The sequence below is a fragment of the Apium graveolens genome, chromosome 3 (genome assembly GCF_009905375.1).
Source record: "Apium graveolens cultivar Ventura chromosome 3, ASM990537v1, whole genome shotgun sequence".
NCBI lineage: Eukaryota > Viridiplantae > Streptophyta > Magnoliopsida > Apiales > Apiaceae > Apium > Apium graveolens.
Genome location: NC_133649.1, coordinates 69279407 through 69306683, shown reverse-complemented (window position 1 = coordinate 69306683; position 27277 = coordinate 69279407). Strand labels below are relative to the sequence as shown.

At 33.8% G+C, this 27277-nt stretch overlaps 1 protein-coding gene across 1 annotated transcript; it reads right to left on the bottom strand.

The window, feature by feature from the left end:
* Positions 1 to 10077: 10077 nt before the first annotated feature.
* LOC141714305 (nuclear transcription factor Y subunit B-1-like) lies at positions 10078 to 10674 on the bottom strand. Its single transcript, XM_074517832.1, has one exon. The coding sequence runs from the start codon at positions 10672 to 10674 to the stop codon at positions 10078 to 10080; it is 597 nt and encodes a 198-aa protein (XP_074373933.1).
* Between the last annotated feature and the right edge of the window lie 16603 nt (positions 10675 to 27277).

The following is a 27277-nucleotide window of genomic DNA, read 5'->3' as shown; positions in this document are numbered from 1 at the left end:
AATGAATCTATCTAACCTCTTAAATTACTTGTCAGCATTTTTTTAATTAGCTAATATATCCATGTTATTTAAATAAGGAAAAGTGATGTAATGAAAAAGTTGGAAGAAAATTATTTATATTACTAAAGAATATATGAGAACAGGAGAGAAACTCCTAATATTGAGGAGCATAAATGATCTCCTAACAATTTTGAAGAAAAGTTAGGAGTTTCTTTGAGCTTGATTTTCAAGATTTTTCCTCAAAATTTAGGTTAGGAGCTTGAGTAGAGATGCTTTAGAGTTGCTCTAAGGTGCTTATTTCAGTACCTACAATATATTTGTCTATTTTTGTTTTAAAAATTGATATAAATTAAATAAAATTATTATTTATTTATTTATTTAATCGGATCGGTTCGGTTTTCCTCGGTTCGGTTTTCCTCGGTTCGGTTTCGACCTATAATCGGAACCGAACAATCAATTTTGGTTTCGGTTTTTAATATTTCGGTTTCAGATCGGTTTTAGACGGTTCAGTTTTCATCATTTTTTAGCGGTTTCGGTTTCGGTTTCGGATTTATTCGGTTTTTTGCTCAACCCCGCTCGTGGTAGCTCGGAAGAGCAAGTTCAATGCATAACTATGTTTAGCTTATATTTATACTATATATTGATGAATAATATATAAATGTATACTTGATCTTATATTTGAGACAAAAAATTACTATAGTCATCCTTATCCCGTCATCAAATAAATAATAATGATTTTGTCATCAAATAACTTATAATTGAGTGAAAATAGATTCACTTTAAATTAAAGTGAATGAGTTCGACAAAATATTAGATAAATAGAGAAGTATTTGATTGTAAAAGATCACTAGTATTGGAGTGCAAATCTTATTTTAACTAGGATTGTCAAACGGATAATTCGGATACGGATATGCCTTTATCTGTATCCGGATTCGAATCTGAAAATTCGTATATGTATCTGAATCTGGAAATTTTCTAAATAATAATATTTGAATCCGATTTTCAGTGAGAATTTTATTTTTATGCTAAAAATTCAAAAAAATGCAAAATAAATAGTAAAAATAAAAATTAATTTTAAAAATTTAAGTTAAATGTTAAAGTGATTTAAGCATATTATAATTATTTCAAAAATTAAAAATTCTTTATCTTTTCAATTTGATTTTGTTATCTTTGAAAGTTAAACTCAACTAATATTTTTATAAATGTTTATAATAAATTACAAATTATATTAAAGTTGAATATATATATATATATATTATATAATTATATATATAATACACACATACACACACTAAAAAGTTAATAAAATTTAATTTAGATTTTTTAATATATATATATAATATTTAAATATCATATATATTTATTTTCGGATTCGATAAAAATATGCCTATATCCGTATCAGCATTCGAAATTGTCGGATTCGGATACGGATAATATCCGCTTAAATTTGGATACGGATAATATTCATTTTATTCCGGATACGAAAACAGATATTTCGGACGGATATCGAATATTTTGGATTTTTTGACAGCCCTAATTTTAACACCAAAAATCACGTATGTGAGTTTTTGGTGACATATTATAGCAATGGCCAATGAATATAACCAATTTTTATTTAGAACTGAACTTGCTCTAACAATCTATCCCCGCAATTAGGATTAGCAGGAGAAATTGATGTCATGTCACTCAATTTAAATTCTTGATTTAACAAGTTTTTCTATTCGTGATTTTTTTTTTGCAAATAGATAGTTTACCTAGTACCAACGTTGTAGTATCAACGTTGGATATGGACTATCACCCGATGAAAATATAAACAAATTAAATTTAAAAAATACACAATTTTTATAAAGCTTTATGTTGCGAGAGGGAGTTGATGGAGTCCTGATTGGGGATTTGTTCCGCCCAAAACATTTTTGTCGATTATTTTTCACAATGTTTTTCTTTCAGTTTTATAGTGACGCTACACAATTTTGTAATATGTGTAAATTAATTTGGGAAATTTTAATAAAAGGGTCAGCAAAATTTTAAATATCACTTATTTAGCGAAAAAAGAAAAAAAGTTTCATGTAAATATGTGTGTTTTTTCTTCATTGACTAAAAGTAAATGGTTATTGGAGTTAGGAAACTTTTTTTCTTTAGAAATTAAATCTCTCTTCAGTTCAGCGTACTTTCTTTTGGCATAATGTTTGAGGCTTTGTAGTTGTAAAGTTTGAGATTCTAATTGAAAGTTTTAGACATCATTTACATATTTTTTGGTAATTAGAACCGCATCAAACACTTATCATTGGTGTGCTCAATGTGATGTCATTTATGGTTCTTTTTGTTATCATTGTCATCATTTTGAAAATATCTTGCATTTTTCTTTCGTTCTATCTAAGAAATGGAGAAATCAATCTAAAAAAGGTTAAAGAATATCAGATATAATGTCCGGAAAGCACACTGTTTATCATCTACTCCTGTTGGTTGCTGGAAACTGCCTTTATATATCGAAAAGGAAAGGGAAAGATTTAATACTGTTACACACTATGATAGTGTGGTGCCAGCTCAGATAACAAGCTAGCAAGTGAAAGTTAAGACACCAACAATATATTAGGCGGAAAAGTTTGTTAGTTTGTGTCTCTCCTTATATATTAGATGAAAAACATTCCTTGTAGATTAAGCAATATTGTCATGTGTAAGACTGACTATGAGCAATAAACTCTCTCTAAGCACTGTAAATAAATATACTAGTTTGATGATGTAAATACAGGTTGTTCTATTACTTTCAATGGTGAATCTATTATAAGAGTGTGATGATTACATTATAGATATAGAATTCAATCTTGTGACATGGTATCAGAGCCTAATCGATTCTCATTTACACTTTTATCTCCTTCATCGTCCTTCTGGTTAGTGTGCTTCGAGCTTATTTTCTGAGAGATTAATGCAATCTCTTCCAGATCGTTGCTTGAGCTTAATTTTTGTGTAAATGCTCTACTAAACTGATTTACATCAACAAAACTGTTGTGATTATTGTATGTCTATCAACTGTTTGATAATTTTCCTTAGTCAAATCGTGTTAGTTCTCTACGTTTATGACTAGACAATCCTATTCCGCTGTTGTTTCATCTCCATCTACGTCTCACATGACTAATCAATCTAATTCTACAAGTAATACCACCACTACTGTCATTGATGTATTTCATCCATTGTATCTATAAAGCTCCGATAATCCTGAAACTGCTCTGATTACACAACCTTTAACTGCTCACAATTATCAACAATGGAGTGAAGCTGTGAAATTAGCATTATCAGCTAAGAATAGGCTGGGATTAATTGATGGTTCAGTACCTAAACCTGCTACTACTTCATGTATGTATGTTGTTTGGCATCGAGTAACGATATGGTGGTCTCCTGGTTGTTAAACTCAATTTCCAATGAAATTTAAGACAGTGTTGTGTACTTCAGCAATTCCAAGGACATCTGGGATGATCTAGTTGTTCGCTTCTTTCAGAGTAATGTTTCTCGAGGGTTTCAGTTGAAGAAAGATCTTACTACCCTACACCAGGGCACACTATCAATCACAGCTTACTTTACCAAGATAAGGACACTAACTGATGAACTGAATGCACTGGCTCATCTTCCTAAATGTGTTTACGTTAAGAACTCATTACATGTGGAGTCAATTCCAAACTTGAGACATATGAACATATTAATAGCTTGAGTCAATTTCTTTTGGGCCTCAATGAAGCCTTTACATGCATTAGAGGACAAATGCTCATGATGAAGACTTTTCCTACTCTGAGCCAAGCATACTCATTACTGCTTCAAGAATAAATTCAAAGATCTGCACCTCTGAGTCCTGTTCTTGAAAATGTGGCTATGAATGTGAAGTTCTCTAGCCAAATATCCAGGCCTTTTTCTGCTTCTAAGAAGACTAATAGCTCAGAAGAAGTGTGTGATTATTGTCATAATATTGGACATTCTCAGGAAAAATGCTTCTTTCTCCATGGATACCCTGATTGGCATTGATTATTTGGCAAACCAAAACCAAAGTTACGAGCACCAGGTGCTCATGTTAAGAACGCTGCTCAGATTACGGTTAAAAAGCCATCAAACTTCAGACACGCCTAGTGATTCTGGTACTACAGATGTGTTCTCAGATGTACAGTGTGAACAACTCACTAAGATGATTCAGCACACTATGAAGAGTATGAGCAACTGGAATACTACCTTTCATCTTTCAGGTAAAATATTCAGTGTCTCTTCCTCTCACAATGCTTATATTGTTCACACTCAGTCTAATATCACTGGGATCTTATATTCAGGCGCTACAGATCACATTGTGTCTGGTGTTGCTTTGTTACAACAGTTTAAACCTCTAAATGTTATTCTTCATTTACCTAATGGGACAACACTCCCCATTACTCACATTGGTGATTTATCTTTAACACCATCTATCACATTATCTGAGGTTCTTTGTGTTCCATCTTACAAATGCAACCTTATTTCCATATCAAAACTAACTGCAGATGCATATGTCTCTGTTGTATTTTCCAAACATTCATGTATGTTACATGACCTTTTCCTGAAGCAGATGGTCGAGATTGGTAGCATTGATGTTGGTCTATACACTCATATTGTGTCTTCCTCTCATCAGTGTTCCAGAATTCATACTGAACCACCTCTTGAGGCTAAAATCTGGCATGCTAGATTAGGCCATCCTGCAGCTAGTATTTTGAACAAGTTGTTTATATTTTCTTATATCAATTCTTCTTTGTTTACAACTTGTGATGTTTGTATTAAGGCTAAACAACAAAGATTGCATGTTCCTTATATGGATATATCTACTTACAAGTTGTTTGATCTTATTCATTGATCTATGAGGTCCTTATAAATTGTGTACTCATGGCAAGTGTAATCAATTCCTTATGATAGTTGAAGAATATTCTAAATGTACTTGGGTGTTTTTATTATCTGATAAAAACTCAAGTCCCTAACATTCTTCAGAATTTTATTCACTTAATCAAGACTCAATTCAATGCCAATATCAATATTGTTAAGTCCGATAATGGCACTGAATTCACTAATCATACATTACAGAATATCTTTGCTTCTGTTGGTATTCTACACCAAGCCTCATGTCCCCACACCTCTCAACAGAATGGGGTGGTAGAACGTAAGCATCAACATATTTTCGGTGTTGCTAGATCTCTTATGCTTTAAGCGTCTATCCCTAAATCTCTTTTGGGTGACTGCATCTTAACTGCAGTTAACCTAATCAATTTACTTTCCGTGCCTCAGCTTTAGTACAAATGTCTTTATGACATTCTTTATAATCGACTCCCTGCTTATCATCACTTAAAAGTGTTTGGGTGTTTATGTTATATAGCTTATGTGACAAGTCCTCATTATAAATTCAATTAAAGGGGTCTTAAATGCGTATTATTGGGTTACCCATTTGAAAAGAAGGGTTACAGGGTAATGCACTTGGTCACTAAGAAATGTTATATTTCTCGAGGTGTTATATTTGTTGAGAATTTTTTTCCCTTTCAGTCTCTTGACACTCCTGCGGAGACTGTTTTTCCTGCCTCTTCTAGTTATTCAGATTCTCCTCTTTCTTTTGATACGTTATCTTTCCCTGCTGACTTCTCTATTGATGTTGTTGACTATGTTACTGTTGATAATAGTTCAGAGGTTGTTTTTGAGCCTACACTCTGCCCCTCTGTAGTTCATTTAGTCAGACCATTAAGGACCAAAGTTCTCCCTCCAAAATTTAAAGACTATACATTACCAGACCTTGTATCTAAATAGGTGACTTATAACCCACCAACAGTCAATATGTGTGTCTATCATCTACACAAATACTTTTCATATCAAGTCTTTAGTTCTCCTCATGTCAAGTTTATGGCAAAAATAAGTGTTGTTCCAGTCCCTTACACCTACAAACATGCAGTCATTCATAAACCATGGGTTGATGCCATGGTAGCTGAAATCAGTGCTCTTGAAGATAACAACACATGGCATATCGTTCCTCGACCCCCTGATAAAAATATAGTTGACTGTAAATGGCTCTTCAAAGTCAAATACACTGTTGAAGGCACTGTGGATAAATACAAGGCTAGGCTTATGGCAAAGAGGTTTACCCAAACTATTGGTGTGGATTATTTCGAAACCTATGCACCTGTCGCTAAGATGACCTCAGTTCGTGTGGTCCTTGCATTGGCAGCTAAGTTTAATTTTAATATCCATCAAATGGATGTAAATAATGCATTCCTTCATGGGGTGTTGACTGAAGAAATCTACATGAAACTGCCACCAGGATTTCAACAATTGTCTTCTGGTACTCATCAGTTCCTACCTGGAGTTGAACTAGTTTGTCGGCTTAGAAAATCTATATATGGGCTAAAGCAGGCACCCAGGGTTTGGAACCACAAATTAGGCACTTCCTTGGTTCAGTTTGGGTTCTCTCAGATTGACTATGATCATAGTTTATTTACTCTCAAACATGATGCATATTTTGGGGTTGTCACTGTGTATGTGGACGATATTCTGGTAACTGGAAACTCTGATGCTCTCATCTCTCAAGTGAAAGCTTGTCTACATTCTCAGTTTAAGATCAAGGACTTAGGTCTAATGAAATACTTCCTTGGCCTGGAAATTGCTCGCTTTCTACAAGTATTTTTTTTAATCAGCGAAAGTATGCTCTTGACATACTTGCAGATACTGGGTTGGCTGGTGTCAAACCTTCGGTTGTTCCTATTGAACAGAACCATAAACTTATTGATAACAATTCTTCCTTCTTGTCTGCTGATGATGTTGCTATATATCGTCATTTAGTAGGTCGTTTGTTGTACTTGACCATTACTCGACCTGGCGTCTATGTACTTTCTCAATTTATCTCATGTCCTAGAAATGATCATTTTTTGGCAGCTTATAAAATGATAAAGTATATTAAAGGCACCATTGGTTAGGGCATGTTCTTTGCCCATGATACTTCGTTAGACCCGATTGCCTATAGTGACTCTGATTGGGGGGCTGTGCTGAGTCCAGACGCTCTCTTACAAGGTATTATGTTATGTTTGGTACATCTCTAATCTCCTGGAAGTGCAAAAAGTAAGCCACAATTTCGCGCTCTTCCGCTGAAGCAGAGTATCGAGCGATGGTTGATGCTTGTTGTGAAGTCACGTGGCTTGTTAATTTGCTTCAAGCCTTACAATCTCCTACTCCTTTACCGGTTCCTCTCTATTGTGATAATAACCCAGCTTTGCATATCGCCTCTAACCCTGTTTTTCATGAGCGCACAAAGCATATTGAAATTGACTGTCACTTTGTACGACATCAACTGAAGTCTGGCCTTATTACTCCTGCACACATTCGTACTGCTGTTCAGCCTGCAAACATCTTCACCAAGACTCTTCCTTCTTTTCAATTAGCTTCCCTTCAGTTCAAGTTAGGAGTTGCTAATCTATTTACCACTCCTCACTTGAGGGGGAATGTTACACACTATGATAGTGTGAATGCCAGCTCAGATAACAAGCTGCCAAGTGAAAATCAAGACATCAACAATATATTAGGCGGGAAAATTTGTTAATTTGTATATCTCCTTATATATTAGCTGAAAAACATTCTTTCTAGATTAAGCAAGATTATCATGTGTGAAACTCACCGTGAGTAATAAACTATCTCTAATTAAACACTGTAAATAAATATACTAGTTTGATAATGTATTTGTTGTTCTATTACTTTCAATGGTGAATCTACTATAAGAGTGTGCCGATTACATTGTAGATATAGAATTCAATCTTGTAACAAATATAATTTCGGTTCTTTTTATGAAACTAGTCATAGTATCGATAGAATGAGGAAAGTCTCTGCTCTATGAAAACATAAAGTAAAAACATTCATGGGTAGCAAGTTATTGCTCTTAATGAAGGGATTTAACCCAAGTTCGATTCAAATGGAATATAAACTAGAAAGCAAAGCTCATCTACGAAGCTTTGCTTTACCTTCCATTTGCCCCTTCTTCGGGGTTTTGCTTCCCGGGCTGCTGAGAGTCCAACTTTCCTTGTTTTTGTTTAAGCATTATTTAATCCTGTCAAGCGAGGCTAAGCCAGAGCACTCATGGACTTGTTCCGGAAATTCAAACTCTTTAATGCACACTTAGTCCTAGTAGAAGGCTTCTATACTAGTCAAAGCCTTGATTCCTATACCACTGGTCTTGAGAGACGAAGGTTCCAGCATCTTGATAACATGATTGAACTACCATGATATGTAGTATCAGAACTATATACCATGTTAATGTTGATCATATTCATAGGTTTACGTTGTTTACAAAGCTCAGAGAAAACATCAATGGTACCCTCATTTAGTCACAAAGACTGGCATCATCTTTAGAATCATTAGACAACTCAATAATACCCGAGCTCCCATTACAAATCGAAGTTTGAATAAGAGAGGGTCATATCCTAAAGATGAAGTGATTTCTACTAGAATAAATCATCGAGTTGTTCTTCAAGAAGAGATAGAATTTGCAAGGCACATGGCTGTTCTGTTATTGTATGAAGTGATTTCTACCGGAACAAATCCCCTGAGCTGAAAAATGAACAGCATGAACAGAAAGAGTACTAAAGTTGACCATGTTGGTCGATTATGAATATGTTTTTGATAATAACAAGTAACTTAAAATAATTGGCCTTTTGAATGTTGTCTAAATACAGTTTCATTTGGGTTTGCTCTAAAACAAATATCTTCCTACTATAATAAAGTTACGGTACATTATCTACAACCCAACACTTCTCCTATTATAATAAAGTTACAGTATATTATCTACAACCCTACAGTTTTTTATGACAAATAAAGCTATTCGTCAGAAGGGCCTTGGCCATAAAGCCTATTTTCTACAAAATTCAAGACAAAACTGGTGCCCACAGCCCATTAGTAGGTCATAAGACCATCTCCAATGCATGCCTGACTCCTGCGTTGGGCACCATGAATCAGATCTGGTTTCAAAGTATAGCGTTGGAGTAGGTATAGCGTTGGAGTAGGCTGTAAATCTTGTCCAGGGTCATCAAGCTGGGCCGAGCCTGACTCTGCAAATGATCTCTGTATGTTAATATTTAATTCATCCCTTGTGTTTTACCTGCTCTGTATTGCATTACAAATGGTGCCAGCTGATGGAGGTCAGAAGATTTGGTGTTGGACGATTATATCAAATAGTGTCCTGAGTCCAACTTCTGCTGATGTGTCTTACTAATGAGACCCAATTAACTTGGAACTGGACTCTCCCATTGAAGATGGTCTAAGACCCGTAGCTCCTAATCAGCCGGCTCTGAATTGTGCCCTTTTGTCTCTTCCGTAGCCGTAACACCACATAAGCACACACCTTACACGTGTTCTCTCCTCCTCTTCTGGTCACTCCCTAAAATCCGGAATCCTTTTCATGTGTCCATGTAGCTCTGCTTGGTGCCCTACATAGAAACACATAATCTTCTGATAATGGCTGCTATAATATTTAGGCACTAAGTGGGAATTTCCTATTGCCATCAGTTTTCATGCCCGTTATCGCAGTTTTTTTTTTTGTTTTCATTTTGTTAAGCAAAGTTATTGCAGTACCAGTATCTTTCAAAAAGATTGAGAAAGAAAATGAATTAGATATATTCATGTAACTAGAATCCGATACTATTTGCACTACTGGACTTGTGGTCATCAAAAATATATTGTTTATAATTCTAGATGTGATTCTCCTATCACGCATGCATGATTACAATAGTTGTGAGCTGTAGCTGGTCCTCTGGATGGTTTATACGAACTGATCTAGCATTTCACGAAAAAATCTCAGCTTGTCTGTACTGTAAGTTTATTAAGGTCAAAGCAGCCCATAAACTTAGCAAAAAAAAAGGTGAGGTCAAACCGGCCAGTAAAACTTGGAAAAATAAAAAAACGACCCTCAAGTTTCAATAGAATATAAGCACTAGTTTAATTTTGCAAAATGAATATCAGGATTATTTCAAGAAAATGATTAACAGTACTGTATGAAGCAAAATGATACACTTACAAGTTACAAGTTATATGAAAAAAACGGATGCTAATTATCATCTACCATTCAACCCCATGATGTATAGGAGGATTAGCTATAATCCCACCATTACCATTCCTATCAGCGATACTAAAACCACCATTAATATTCATCATCATGTTTTCTCCATAACTTTTCTCATGAACTTGTTCTCCTAGTGAATAATATGTATTGAAATCCGGCCTAGAAGTAGTAGCCGTATTAAACTCACTAACACTACTAGTAGTATTAGTAGGTGAGTTGGTAGTAGCCATGCCATTTTTATCTTCAACTTCTCTATACTTGTTGAGATAAATTTTCAATGTTCCAACATAATTCTCAAACCCTAAAGTTGTCATGGCCCATAAGAGATCATCTCCATTGATAGTCTTCCTCTTTTCTCTTTGACATTTATCGGAAGCTTCTCCCGTGATGAAGCTAATGAACTCCGAAACACATTCTTGCACCGTCTCCTTAGCTTCTTTCGAAATCTTTGCATTGGCTGGTAGGGATTTTTTCATGATGCGGCTGACGTTGGCTATGGGAAGAAACTTGTCTTGGTCTTTAGAAGAGCCGTCTGAGATGTTGCCGGAAGACGGGCTTCCGACCGGGCTAGTTTGCTTCCTTTTCCCTGTCATTATAGAAAGTTGTATGAAAGAGCTGGGAGTTGTTTGTGGAATCTAAGAAGGCTTGTTTAGGGTTTTTATACTAAGAAAATAGGGTAAAAGAAATAATGAAACGAGTGGAAAGGCGGTTTTGATGTGGACTTGTATAAAAGAAAGAATATATAAATAACAATTGTCTTACTTAATTGTTAATTTTGTAGCGAGGACCATTGAAAAAGAATTGGGGTGGGAAGTGTGGAATCATTAACGTTGAGAAAGGCATCTGCGGATCCAAAAATATGATCAGTGTAAGATTTCTTTTGTTTGTCTTGTCTGAATTCACTACAATAATAATTAACATTTTTATTTAACCAGAAGTTGCCTGGTCTAGGTAACTGTAATTTATTCATTCTATTTCTCTGTAACACGGTGGTTCATGCCCCACATTTTATTCTGACGAACACATTAACACTTGAGTAGGCAAATTAGTTATAAAATTTTTTGAATCATGCGAAAAAAAGTTGAATTTGCAACCCACCCAGGATATGTTAATTAGTTGAGTTGAGATTTCATGGGCTCATCGCCCCAAAATTTTAAATTCGAATTTAACAGATATTTAAATTTATATGCTAATTAATCTCAACTTAAATATTAAGGATAAATTATCCAAAAATAGGTTATAATCCTACAACTCTATGAATGTTATAATACACTACAAAACTTTTGAGACTTTAATCTTCGTATACGAATCATACGATCTTGTTACTTAGCATTATAATCTATTATTGCATTCCTTTGTTAATAAGGTATTCTCCAGAGTAGTTGGCCACGCATAGGTGGGACGTACCTCTAGGATTTATGTGCTTGGAATGTGAAGTGGCTGACAGTCTTTAACTTTTTACAATATAATATTAAGCCTGTCTAATATATTAATCTTGTAATAATTTAATTAGTCAGTCAAAGGACAAGTTGGAATATTTTGGACCTTACTCCAGAACATGGCTAGATAATATAACCTAGTTTAAAGTTGGTGTTGTTCGGCAACAATAACATCACTCTTGGATGCGTCTTCTTTTAACTCTATTAGTCTATTTGATAGTGGATTAAGAAATATAATTACGTGTGTACTCCTGCAACATAGGCTTTAAAAACCTAGGTAATGAAAGATCTTTCGACTAGTATTTCACTCTCCTTCACTTAAAATCTTATTTATGATTCGAAAAATAAATGCAGTGGGAAGTCAAATATGAGTTTAAAAATTGATATTATATTAAGGAAGCAATCACTTTAAAATCTTAAAATATTAAAAATAAAATAAAATTTTACACTAGTATTATAGCACCAACCAATTATAATTATTTAATTATAATATTATTATTCTAACTCATGAGTTTTTTTCGTAGTTCCTTTTGATATACACTAGGTAAACCCCAATGATTCACACAATATCTGCAAATCACGTGAATCAAGATAAATCTTACTTAAATTGCATATTCTGAAGATATAAATTTGTGACCAAGAAGATAATTATCCCCGTTTGAGCTTTCTTGTAACCTATTCCTTAAAATTGAAAAGTGTTATATAAGTAACATTAACATCATAATTTATAAATTATTTAGGTATTTGGATAATTTTCCTTATATTTTATCTATAAGTTGATAATGTGTTTGGTAAAAAAATAATTTATAAATTATAATTTTTTTGAAACAAAATAAAATATATATTACAGATTATATGTATTAATAATTTTATTAGATGAATATAAAATAAAAAATGTAAAAATATAAAAACAAGGATAAGGACATTTGGATAAAACTATATAATACCCCGTCCCTTTTTAGCATTCATATTTGACTTTGGTGTGGTCAAATTAAATAAAATTTGACTGAAGTTTATTAATTTTTTATAATTAAACAAAATAAAAAAAGTTACATCACTAAAAATTATGTTTAACCTACTTTAATATATAATTTTCAGTTATTTAAAATAGTATAAGAGTAATATTTAATCTTTGATAAAAAAAATTGGTTAATTTGACTTCTATAAAAACAAATGTTACAATTAAAAAGATACGAAAGAAGTATACACCATTCATCTCGAACAAAATAAAATTATATTATTGATCTGGGCTAAATTATTTTTTGAATATAATTAGATTTAGTTTGATCTGTATAATTATCTCAGGTTAAAAAAAACTAAAATTGAAAAATTAGCAAACCATCATTTAAAAAATTTTAAATAAACAAATTTTATATCTTAAAAATTATGATTTTTTTAAATCAAATTTTGGTCAATATTTATAAAAATATTTAAAACTATTTTTGTAGATATCCCAAAATATAAATAAAAATAGAAAATTCTAAATAATAGTACATGAACTAAGTTATAAACCAGACTCAAGAGCTGTATAAATATATGAAATGGAAATATATCTCGGATCACACTTTCTCATTTTGACTTTTTATGAAGATAAATGGTCATTCATTTTAATTACCCAAATATTTATGTAAACTTAAAAATGGGCGTCATGCCCGTTTAAGCTTAAATATAATTGTGCCAAACATGCACTACGTACAAGAGCTAATTGTTTTTTGTGAATGCTGAACTAGCAAAATGACAATGCACACTCGATTATTCTGCCAGGTGAAAAAATATAGATAGATGCTGATATGCATATAAGTTTTGATATGGTTGTCGGTTTGAGTGAATTCTCATCCGGTCCAAGCCTATAATTTTGGATGGCAAGGACAAGGTATCTCTGTACAGCCGATAACAAATTAAAAGCAACCAAATAATTGTGTACTACCATCTTGAATATATGCTTCTTGATCGTGTTTACTAGATATTTTCTAGTTTTTCCCTCCTATGTGTGTTTAATGTATTTGTGCATCAAAATGTTTGAGCAACAATTTTTTACTTGGTAAGGGCACTTGGAATAACTTTAAGATGATTAGCATGTCTGGTCCAAAGCAAGTTAGTCTGTCGTAGATTTTTTTCCCTCGGCATATTCTTACTAAAAAGATTGATTGTCACTTGCACGGATGGCAAAATAATCCGATCCGACGGATATCCGATGTGAAATCTGAAATTTTAAAATTTATCGAACCCGATTTTTTGAATTTGGATATGAATTTAATTTTTAAACCCGAAATTTTTTGGATTTGGATATTAGGTTGTAATAACCCCAATTTTGGAGAAATTTTGAAACCCTTATGAATAGTGTTTTTGCTGAACGAGAAAATTTTTCATGCCACGCTATGTAGGGGTTCTGTTATTGATCTTATGGGATATTATTAGTACTCTATGTGGTATATAAGTGTATGTAAAGATCGTCAGAATCCAATTCCGAACACTTTGATTTTTCCCGGAAATCCACAAGGTACGGAGAGAATTGAGTATAAGGTAACAGGATAAAAAAGATTTAAATTAAAGGATTATAAGAGAGGATCATAGAAGGAATACAATATATTGAGAAAGGTTAAGGAAACCTAAGTAATAAGATCCCGGGTATGATCCCTCAAACGATAAACGAGAACGAAAGATAAGCGAACCGTAAAACAAATAAGTGACCAAGAGACAAGCTTGTACAAGAAGCCAGGGATTGTGACATCATCAAACCACAAGGTGTGGACAAGTGGGAGCATTATGACATGTGCAAGGTGACACAAGCATGACATGGGAAGAAGGAGGTGTGGTGGCTTTTTAACCACACAAATTCAAGGGCAACAAGGTAATTAACTAAATCAAACACAAAAACAAGCCAACCAAGCCAAGCAAAATCATTTTCATCAAAATCAAAAAAGAAACCAAGGCATGGTTCATCATGCTCTCGGCTTTTTACTATTGCAAATGGGCAAGAATTCAAAAACTCAAGATCCAAGCCTCCTAAATTGGTGAGTTAATTCCCTAATCATCTTCATGCTTAGTTAGGACTATATCATGAGTTTAAGTCATCAATTCCTTCTCCATCTTCTCCATTTAATCATAGAAGAAGACTATGAATAGTGTTTTCAAGTTTTTAACTTGAAGTTTTTCTTGTTTTTCTTGAAGATCCAAGCATTCTTAAGACTTCTCAAAGCTTCTTAAGGCTTCCTAGCTCCTCCCACCACTTCAAGGAAGGTATACCATCTCCAAACCCTAGATTCCTATATATTATAAGATGATTTTGATTAGTAGGATGATATTGTAGCTTGTTGTTGTGATTAGAGTTTGGGATTTGAAATGGTAGTGAAATGGAATGGTAAATGTTGTGGTTTTGATTAAAAGAACTTAAGTATGATTAAAGTTAAGCTTAGGCATAAGTATGAATGATTAAATTGAATTGGTTTGGGTTGTTATTATGTGATGAGGATGGATGTTGGTTGTATGTTGGATTTGAGGTTGATTTGGAATGGGTTTGAATGGTTTAAAATATTGGAAATCGCGTAAACATAGCCGTCGTAACGTCCGATTTTCTTTGGACTGTTTTTGTGCATAGCATTAGGACCCGAGAACCCCCTGCTAGATTATGACCACTGCCATGTTTAGATAGCTCATGTTACGAGCTTCGTTTTGATATGTAGTTCGTTCGATTCCGATGCACGGTTTAGGAGAAACGACCGTTTCAAGTAACGGCGTTTCGCGAACGAAACTTTTCCCCTCGCCTTACTTTGAAACATAGGTTAAAGACCAATAAGGGTTAATTAATGTATGAAACATTTATGGTAAGTGTGTTAGGCAGTTGGTAAGACACTCGCGAAGGAATCGCTTTAAAACTCGTAAAAGTTAAATTATTAAAAATGGTGGAGCCGAGGGTACCCGAGTGACTTAAGCGAATCAGTGAGCGCAAAACAAGCGTTAGAGTCTAAGTTAGTTAAAGTATAGATTTACAAGTGATTTTGGTTTAATTCCAACTTACTTGTTGTTTATAGGTTACCAGACTCGTCCCGAGCCTTTTATCACCCCAAGTCGCTCAGGCAAGTTTTCTATCCGTTATACTGTTGTTGTGATGTATTTGTGTATATGCATGATCTTGCGTTAAATGCATATTTGTTATAGCAGATTCTTGCGATATATTGTAGCATGTTATATGGTACATATGCATGCCTGTTTCGTATTCTTGCCATATATATATCTGTTGGTTCAGTTGATAATACCTATGCTAGAGGATAGCAGTATTTTGCATATACCCTTATTATAAGGACCCAAAAGGTGAAAACATTTTCTAAAACCGGGAGTCGAGGATCCCGAGTAGATTTTATATATATGTATATATATACATATATATTTATATATATATATGGTTATAGTTTTCAAAACTATTAATCGAATAAGGTTTATTCGATAACTTTATTTTATTTAATGAATATTATTATGAATATTCATTCGAGGGCTTATGACTTCTTTATTTTATTTAATGAATATTATTATGAATATTCATTCGAGGGCTTATGACTTCTTTATTTTATTTAATGAATATTATTATGAATATTCATTCGAGGGCTTATGACTTCTTTATTTTATTAAATGAATATTATTTGAATATTCATTCGAGGGCTTATGACTCTTTTATATTATTATGGATATTCATTTGAGGATGTATGACTCCTTTATTTTATGAATATTATTTATAATATTCATTCGAGGTATTATGACTCCGCTTATTACTGTAATATATTCTTTATTTTATTAAAGAATAAGGTGTCAATAATCAAACTTATTTTCGATTATTCAAATAAAGATAGTACTTTCGTATAAGTATATCTTTGGTTATTTAATACTCGTTTCAAGTATAAGTTTTAATACTTCTACTTCAATTATTTTTATAAAGATTATTCTTTGTGGGAATATTATTTAAATAATAATATTCAGACATTTTCTAAATATACTGGGGACTGATTTACTTCATTAAATCAGCTTTACTCCAAACACTCTTTAAAGTGTTTTCGAGTCTTCAAAATGATTTTTAAAAGTTAGAGCGGATCCCAAAACTCATTTTTATATTTAAGATCTTCCTTTTTAAGGGGATTTAAATACTCGCTCAAAATCTGAGGGATCCGGCTCTATGGTGTATTTTATATTCGCAACAAGGTTGCAGTTTTGGTAAATAAATTGATTACTTACCCAACGTTCGGGAAGTAAGTCCATCTATCGAGTCGGCATAAGCAACATGGGCTCAGTGGGCGTCCATGATAGTGTAAGTGGCTCAGTGGGAGTCCATCAAATGCATAAGTGGCTGAGTGGCAGTCCAGCATAAGGTCCTATTGAGACCAAGGTGATGACCAGTGGGGAATTCGTCCATCTACTAGTAGAAAAGGTTACTTATTGGTATCTTTGCCTGATCAGCAAGATATCTGGTTTATGCCAAAATTCTTTTCCTTTCCAAAATTCATTGGATGTTTCAAACTCTGTCCATACTTTACATAACAGAGGTTCCAGGAAATGTTTAAGAGATATATATATGTGGATATATATATATATCGGGACTAAATAAAGTATCTCGTAACTTTTTTTTCATTCAATAATATTTCAAAGATTGAATCTATTCAAATCTTGTCTTGTAGTCTCATCTATGTGATGAACTTTTGAAACTGATTATAACTTGAACGGTGGTAATTCAAGTAGTATTGGGAAAGATATAAGTATATTGGGGTATTTGGTAACCTCATCTTTTAAACTTATATCTAATTAATAATTGTCTGATGAATGACAAAGATTTTCAGAAAAACGTTGAGACAAGGTTAGATATATGAGATCACCTTGCAACGATATTTTTTTATACAGTTATACACTGGGACTTTGTGTATATTATGCATGGAAGAGGACTTCCAATATTTTGAAAAGTATATATATATATATATATATATATATACTGAATATTTTGCGACTTCATCGCATCAAGATATCAACTTGGTTCATTTCTTTTGACCAAGACTTTCATGAGTATTATGAGTAGGCTCATATATTGTAAATCATTATACATATTATTTTGGTGGGCTTGCTGCTCACCCTTGCTTTATTTCTTCATCACACAACAACAGTTAGGAAAGATGGCCAGACTCCAGCAGACCCAGCGCAAGCGCGTGGGAAGCGTCCCGCGTCTTCCGGTTGATATTGTAGCTGCTATAGCTGCAGAGGTAGATCTATTGTAGATCAGACCATCTACTTTTGAGAATCAATTATGTATAATTATAACTTGTGGCAGATAATGGCAATTAACTGTAAATTTATCAAGTAATCATTTTGGGTTGTAATAACTTTTAAATTGTGGATTCAAAGACTTGTACTTATTTAAATTTCATCTCTGAGACTATAACGGGTTGTGGTGTGTGTTAGTGTGGGGTCACAGCATAAGGTTATTTATTATTAATTAAGTGAAGTGATATTGTGGAAAGAAAGACCGTGACGACCCGGATCCCCGACCCCGGATCTGGGGGTGTTACATAGGTATACCGATCTAAAACCCGATCCGAAATCCGAAACTCTATCCGAACCCGATCCGAACCAAAATCCGAAAAAAACCCGAATTATTATATATATATGTATTAATTAAATATATATGAATTATATATATATAATATTAGAATTTTATATATTACACATTATAATATATATTAATAATATACATTATACATAATATTATATAATTTTTAGAACATATATTTTTATATTTATGTTAAAAATTAACTAACTATAAAATTTAATTAAATATAGTTATTCAATCATTTAAACGGGTGATAAGGTTTATCAGGTTAACAAAACATCTTTTAGTAATAAATCTAAAAAACTGGTTATCAATTGAGTTGATTTTTTAAATATTAACTATACATATAATAACACAATTAATGATATGGTGTAGTGGTTGAAGATGATACATTAAAACTCTTTCTCTACAAGTCGCGTGTTCGATCCCAAACACTTCCACTATCAATAATTATACAAATTTTCAGATTTCGGGTTTGGGTTCGGGTTTCAGGTATGAATATCCAGTTCAAAAAAAATTCGGGTTTCGGGTATACCCGAATCCGATCCGAAATCCGATAGATCGGGTTCGGGTATTTATTTTCGGGTATTTTTCGGGTTCGGGTATGGACAAAACTTTCGGGTTTGGATATGAATTTTGCAATACCCGACCCGATCCGACCCGATTGTCATCCCTAGTCACTTGCAAACTTTTTTTTTTGTTTTGTTGGTCAAGGTTTTATGTTACTAAAAGTTTTACCTGATTTTTTTCTCTTAATTATAGTTTAAAAACTGAAGTTCTCACACATTTTTAATAAGTCAAGTAGTATCACTATCAATTAATATAATGTAAGTTTATATTTGTACTTTTTAATAGGGAATTTGATATGTATTTGATATAGAGGAAAACAATTTATTTTTAATCTTTTCCTTTTTTATTTAATGGTTAAAGTAGTTAAACAAGGGACATTCAAGATCTTATTCCAATAAAATACATAATTTAATTTAGATATTGTAATCCAACAAGCAGTACTATATTTTATTTTATTAGTGTTGAAACCTAATTAATCCACCTTAAAAATATTAAGGTGATCACCTAGCTTAACAAGATTTAAGCTACGTTACCTAACTTAAAAATATCAGTTATTAAGATGATCACCTAACTTAACAAAATTTAACATAGTATTTCGTCCTAAATTCTCGCAGATATTTTCTCACAAATCATTAAAAATCTTAAATTTACAAGTTAAACTTAAAATTCAAAAGGAGAATTCTTAATTTCACAAGAAAAATAAGAGAAAATTCATAGATTTAAATTTCAATATATATTTTATAACATGTTACATTAAAGCTGATTATATTGGGACATAATACCCTAAATAAATAAAATAAATTCTAATAAAAAATGTATAATAATAAAAAGTAGCTTGATCATGCAGCTTGATGAGCATGCGATATCTGCATTCTTGATCCTCAAAAATCACCGTTTTACTTTTCAGTTTTGGCATGTTCACGCAATCCAGTGCATGAGCATGCTATCATATATCCTCAACAGTGTGACTACACAGTCCTCAGCATGATTATACCATTATTCTTCTCGCATTCACCACATACTCGTTATGTAACGAAAATCCTTCAACATCAGATTTCTTCAATTCAAACAAAACCCAACCTCGAGTTCTTATCTAGAATAAGAATTGTGTCGACTTGATGTTTATCTCGCCATGATGATACTTTTAAAGGCAACGATCTCATTGAAATTTTATATCTGAACTTCTCTCGAAGTTTAACATATTATGAAAACAACACTTGAACTAATCCAGTCATGTCAACTTCAACTTCTTTAAACCCATTACTCGCGAAAACAAACACTGCATATTTTAAAGATGAATTTCAGGAACTCCCATCGTTCAATATGTACAAAATATACCCTCCATCATTATCAGTTGTATTCTTCGTACTTTTGCGACATAAGTTCAAGTCAAACTTATACAATCTATATAAAACTAACTCACATGAATTCAAATCAAAATTATCAAAAAATGTAGTATCTTTTTACCTCGAACTAGCGATGTCAATCACAAAATCTTCCTTACGGCAGTAATGATTAATTATTCCAAATAATATTATTTGGTGCGACAATAATTTATGAAGGTCACTTGATTTTATTAACCATATCCTTCAAATTAAAGTTACCGTGATATTGACAATCCACCACAATTTCAAAAGTTCATGGACCCAACTTGCATAACTTCTGAAATAAGCTTTGATGCTGCAAATCATCCACCATTTTTTATATATCCAAAATAGATTATGCACTCCTTTAAAATGTAATTCCACATCATCCTTATTCTTATCTTTATCTTTATAGACATTATGAAGACTTATACTTTTGTTTTCTTCTCCATTTTCTTCCTTATCGTGTTCTTTAATCGCAAAAATTTCATCACAAAATGTAGACATACTGTAATGCCACATTTTGGCATGTTCTATTATCTCCCAATTTTTTTATATTTATCAATTATTAATTTCAATTAATAATTATAATTTAATGCCCAAGTTTTATCATTTTCGTGAAACGAGAAAAGAATCAATCTTAATCAATCAATTACGAAAAATATCTCTAAACGATATTTTTTTATTCAAAAAAGATATCATACCGTCAAGATTAAATCAAATAAAATTGGTAATTAACCACATTAACAAAATTTCTCCCTAAAGTCTCTTAAGGATAAACTCAAATTTTACAAAACTGAATAGACTTGATCCAATGTAAATTGGTACGCAGGCATCTTGGCAAAAGAATCCGATACATTAGACAAATTGAGACACCTCCCAAGTCCAACCCCACTATTTTCATAAACCCTAATCCCTATAAAATAGTCATATTCATATGAATTATGCTCTAATATTTCAGCACTCTCTAATTTCGTATTGTTACGAAATTATTTCAACAACATTTGGCGTTAGAAGAAGGGGAATTTTATTCTCATAAAGGATAAATAATTTTATTAATTCAGGGGTTAAAGTTTTACTTTAGTCACAAGCGGCGGGGACAACAAGATCGCATCGATGGTGCAGCAACAACCGAAATGGTTGCTAATTCAAACGAAGATTAATTGGTGAAGATCTCGGCAACGTAAAAAGAATGATGGAGGCTACTAGGACCCATGATGGAAAACAATAAGGCAACTATATGTAGCGACAAGCTCAGATAAAAATATTTGGTCAGCGACTTCAAACCACGCGCACGAGACGTAAGCCTGTAAAAAATTTAGAACGAGTCTTGACAAAATAAAAGATAAGTTTTATATTTTCTCTTGAAGTCCTAGGATGTCTCTTCAAAACAACTACATCACCTACAAAAGAGCATTGTCCAAGAACATCAACTCTATTAGGGCAGTGGTTGTGAGAATTGATAAATATTTGGAAAAGAAAATTGTTGTGAATATAAATAATGCTGGTGTGGACAGATGTCTCAAGGTGTCTCTTTCAAATATAAGAACTTTAAGAGCATCTGAACTGGATGTTGTGATTGAAAAGGTGCATGTGGTCATCACAGAGGACACCCAATTGCTTCATGAACTCAAAAAGGCTCAAATAGATATTTTTCCTGAAGCTTATCTATATCCAAGTAAGGGGTGGCCTATGTCTGTTCTCAAACCAAAAAATGCAAGATCTTCAATGTTCCCAAGAACTGTGTGAGAGGAAATATGAGGCTGATCATGACACTTCAATCTGATTTGAAATACAAAAAGAACAAGAAAATTGAAGATGAAGAAATGATCAAGATTCTTGAGAGGTATCTTGTAAATGCTGACACCATGTTGCCAACCACATAATTAAATTTAAAAGATCACAAGGATGATGATGAGCAGAAGCATGATGAGAAAAAACCTTCTGGATCAAATCCAAGTCAATCTTCAAGAGCAACTGGCAGCAAGGATAAGAAGAAGGATGAGAGTAAAGGTGATGACAAGAAAAAAGAAGAAGAAAAGGCAAGATGGATCAGAACCATAACAACTACAAACCCTACAAATCCAAATCAATCAGTCTCAACCTACCAAACCTTTTAGCTCAAACACTCAACCATCTCTCACCTCAAATCCAAAACTTCTATACAAGCCACTACAAATTCACTTCTCAAAATCCCAATCACTACCAACCAAACTAACTTGTAGAAAATCACAACCCTACCTTCATATAAACCTCCAACCAAGACACACTTTAAATCTGTTGGGAGAAAAACAAAGCAACTGCAAGTTACTGAAAGATCTCTCTGAAATTTCTGCCACTAAACTAGTGCCTCAGAGATGAAGAATATATTTACCAGCTAGTTGAAGAAATAGTCAGAGTCTGGGTTGTATCATATACAAAATTCAGAATTTATTATGAGGATGGTTCTTTCACTCCACTTGGAAGTAACCTAATGGACACACTTTCAATCACATAATTCAAAAGAGTGATCAGTTTGATGAAGGATAAGTATACAATTACAAGGTTTCGGGAAGCTGTATATTGTGTATGGGTGAAAAAAAGGGATGAGAAAATTGCAAGGGGAAAGACTGAAAAGGAAGAAAGAGATAAGAAGTATGCAAAAGAACTTGCAAGAATTGAGAAAAGATCAAATGAGATTAGAGCAAAATGGATGAGCAGACTCTCCAAAGATGGACATTTTTTGAATATAAAAGTTGGCAGATTCTCCAGATTTAGAGCTGGTTACTTAAATGGTTATTCATTAGATGAGTGGCTCAAACTTGTGGAAGCTTTAAGAGGAGCTGAAATTTTAGAAGAAATGGAAGTGTTAGTAATTCTTAAAGATCTCATTAGAAAAGAGCTAGGCTATGAAGATTTTATGTAATGAATTCTGTTAGGTCACACACACTGTAGAGAGGGTGAATACAGTGTGAAGTACAATCAAATCGAACTTTAATATCTCTAGTAACAGAAAACAAACTTTATTGAAACAATAAACTCTGTTACAGTATAGAACTGCTACCTCTCAGTGATGAACAATTATCACGAGAGCTGCTAGGGTTACTATAAATAATCTTCTCGAATATGATAACACTTATAGTGTAAACCCTATGTCTGTGTTTATATACTACACAGTTACAAGATAATCGCTAATTGATATGTAATATAATTCTGCTTCCTAAAATATATCAATCAAATATATTTTCTTCCAAGTATTCTATTTTTTATAGAATTCCTTTTTCATGCATATCTCTTCTTATATTTATCTCAATCTTCTTTCCTTTAATCAGCTACTGTCCTTATCTGAACGTCCTTCAGCACTTAAGTTCTGATATCCATCTTCTGATGATTATCTCCTGATAATATAAGTACTGATATCCTTAAGTCCTGACTTCCAGTAAGTACTGATTTATCCTGTTTAAGTAAGATCTGAAAACTAAACATAAATCATATTAGCCATGACATTATCAAATATATCTAACAATCTCCCCCAACTTGTAAATTAGCATAATATACAAGTTTAACAGATATTTGATGATGTCAAAAACATTAAGTACAAATGCATGAGAATTATACTAGATAACTACAACTTACAGTCCTTAAAGCTTTACCAACATTTAACTTCTGATAACAGCTTCAGTCTGTACAAATATCAGAATTTAATCAGTTGTAGATCTTGACTTGGCTTCATCTTCTGATCTCTCTGATGTCAGGAGTTGTTCTGAGATAGTTCTTCAACAAACATCTCTCAGTATATCTAAGTTCATCAATCATCCTCCTTTTAGCATCTTTAAGCTCTGCATTATCTTCACCAATTTGAAAGATTGCAGCCCTGAGATCATTAATCTTTGCTTTTCTTATATCCTGATCTAGTCTGATCAAATAATCTTTATCAGACTCAAGATTGAATTCCACAGCCCTGTAATCCAGAAAGGTAGTTATAATTTTAGCAGTGTTGGGCTTCATTTCAACTATATCACCCTTGTGATCTCTGTACTTTGGAATATATGTGCTGTCAGACTTAACATAATAAAGCCTTTTCTGTCTCTGAATCTGATCCTTTAAATAGTTTGCAGCACTTCCTGTCAATCTATCATCCACTTGAAGTAAGAATAGTACATGCTCCAATTCTTCAAAATACTTCAATGGAATGGCATTTTGCCTTATATGATAAACCCTACCATCTGTCATGAAGTACAACAAGATGTGTTCTTTCAAGTAGGTATGGTAAACCATTTGTACAGATTCCAGTTGATTCAATCTCTCAGGAGTTGCTCCAATACCTGGTTCACTCAAGGAAGTTGAATCATTGGTAGTGTTCCGTATTCTTCTTTCATCAGCACTTCTCAATTCAGTTTTATCTCTTGCTTCCTTTCCAGTAACTACTCTTGCTTCAAAACCACTTGCAGCAGTCTTTAAAGGTTGAGTCTGTTTTGCTTTAGTGAATCCTGGTAGGAGTGTCTTTGATCTATCTTCTGATATCAAGTTAACTTGAGCTATGTCAGAGGTTACTTGCTTCTTTGGAATATCAGAACTTACTGTCTCTTGACTCTGAACAACTTGAGCCATGTCAGAGGTTGTTTTAAGAACTTTTCTTGAAGTCAGAGTAAGATCATCCTTTTCATCAGTGATTTCTTCATTCTCAGGAGGCACATAAACCTTGATAGGTTCACCAACCTTTTCTTTACCCTTGGATCTTGGATCTATCTGCGGTTGTGATTTAGCCAATGTTGCTTCAGTATTTGTCCTTTCTTTTATCACAATGCCTTTGAGTTTTGGAAGTGTCTTTTTACCAGAAGCTTCAGATTTAGATGTGACTTTCTCTGATTTAAGTATGGCTTCTTCTTCCATTAAACTCTCCAAGTCCATTCCTGGATTTTCCTGAAGAAATAACTGTCTTGACATTTCTTCATCAAGATCTAAAAGTTCATCAAAACTTAACCTTTTACCAGTAGCAGAACTAATTCTTTTCCCAGTATCAGAACTTGTCCTGTAACTTGTGATTTCAGCTTTTCTTGATGAGAAACCTCTACCTTGACTATGATCTCTACCCATTCCAGGGTTTCCTTGATCATCCTTTTCATCATCCTTCCCTTTCAGTGTCTTGGCAATCTTGCATTTAGACTTAATTACTCTCTCCCCCTTTTTGGCATCAGCAGGTAGTAGAAGAGAGACAAGCAATTCCACCGAGGCTTGGATTTCAGTAAGTTGGGATTGCTGAGAAGCTTGATTTTTCAGAATATCATCAATCTGAGCTTGTTGTGTCTCTTGAGTCTTCTCAATCTAAGCAATCCTGTCAAAGGTAGGTTGGAAGAACTTTTTCTTATCAATCTTTTGAACTTTTTCTTGCTTCATTAGTTCTTCCCTTAAGAGATGTAACTCTGCATGAGTATTTGAATGAAGACCTTGTAAATGTTTAGTACTCAATACAGTGACTCTAAGCTGTGTTTTGAAATCATCAGTATTTAACATTTCATCAGCTTTTGTCAAGTGCTCAGCCAGATTCTGTGCAGAAGGAGCACAGGTGACTGAGTTCCATTCCTTAGTCCACTCCTGTCCTGCAGGAGTTTCACTCCAAGGCACTGGTGCTTCTCTTGTAACAAACTTTCTAACAATTTCAGTTTTAAGAACAGTTTATTGAGGGGCATGTCCTGAAGGACCTGCTTCATCAGCATCTGCAGTCGGAGCAGCATCACCAGTATCTCCAGCATTTGCAGCATCAGAACTTACAGAATCAGAATCTTCTGATAGAACAACAATGTGAGTAGCAATGGAGGCTTCAGCATCCTCTAATTGCTGATCTGGTTCTAAGTTCTGATCAACAATCATATCCTGATGCTCACCTATATTCTGATCACCAGCATCTAGATGCAGAGAAGGTGTAGTAGATAACTCTGGAGTTTGAACAGCATCAGTAACAGGTGTTATTGATGGATTAGTTGCTGTTGGAGCTTCTAAGAGAATTACTTCAGGCACAACCAAGGTCTGGATATCAATATCAGCACTTGTGCCTATATTAACAGGAGATACAGACTTTTGAACAGGAGATACAGATGGTGTGTTGGCCTGTTCAGGAATAGCGTCCTGAGTTGGAGTTGATGGAGAAGTAGTGACTTTAGCAAATTCTTTTTCTTGTGAGATCAGAGATTCCTGACCTCCTTCCTTAGCTGCTGCTTCTTCATCATCTGAAACTGGCCTTTTTGCCTTCTGTTTCTTGTATCTCTTTGTAGATATGGATTCCTTGGGAGTTTCAGGAACAGTCATTCTTCTAAGCCTTTTGAGAAGCCTAGAGCCCCCAATTCCAGAATCCTTCTGAGAAGTCACTTTCTCAGCTTCTTTAACAACAGGTTCTGAAGAAGGAACCTGTTCCTCAGTATCAGATTCATCTCTCAAAGCAATCTTCCTTCTCTTTCGAGGTGTTTGAGGAACAGTCTTTGTCCTCTTTGGCTTGGAAGATGAAGGCTTCACAATAGGTGCTGAGGATGAGGGTTGAACTGTTTGTGAAGTAGAGAGATAGGATATATTGCCTGAGGGTTGGTTGAGTAGAATGAGTGGTATGTGCTGATGGTTGTTGTGATGTTTGGGAGGTGGTGGTTGGTTGGACAGCAGGATAAACAGATCTATAGGAATCAGGATCAACATTTACTAAGATCTGTTTTATAGATTGAGGAATCTGTAAAGGTCTAACCACTGGTTTCTTAGTGTCAGCATTTACCAGGTCATTAAAGTATCGTTTTGCAACCTTAAAAGGTGGAGTTAAGGAACTGACTAAGTGAGGTGCATCAGTACAAAAAGTATATATAAGTTGACAGAATCTAGCAAAGTAGACAACATTCCTATCCTCTGTCATCCTATCCCCAATAAAACCTATTATAGCCATTGCAAAATCAAAATGAGTTTGGTTTATGATGGCATACCCGATGTGCTGACTCATTATGGGGATGGCATCAAAATTTGAACACTTGTTCCCAAAAGCTTTAGTGATGCAATCGAAGAAGAAACTCCATTCCCTTCTGATATGAGCCCGTTTCAACTGCCCAAGCTTTGCCAAACTCTGTTCATACCCCAAACTGGCCATTAACTCCTGAAGAGCCGATTCCCCTGGAATTGAAAAAGTACATCCTTCTGGGAGATGTAGAGCCTTGCGTATTGTACCAGGAGTGACTGCAAATGAAGAATCACCCACTTCGAAAACAATACTAGGAGTACCATTTGGACC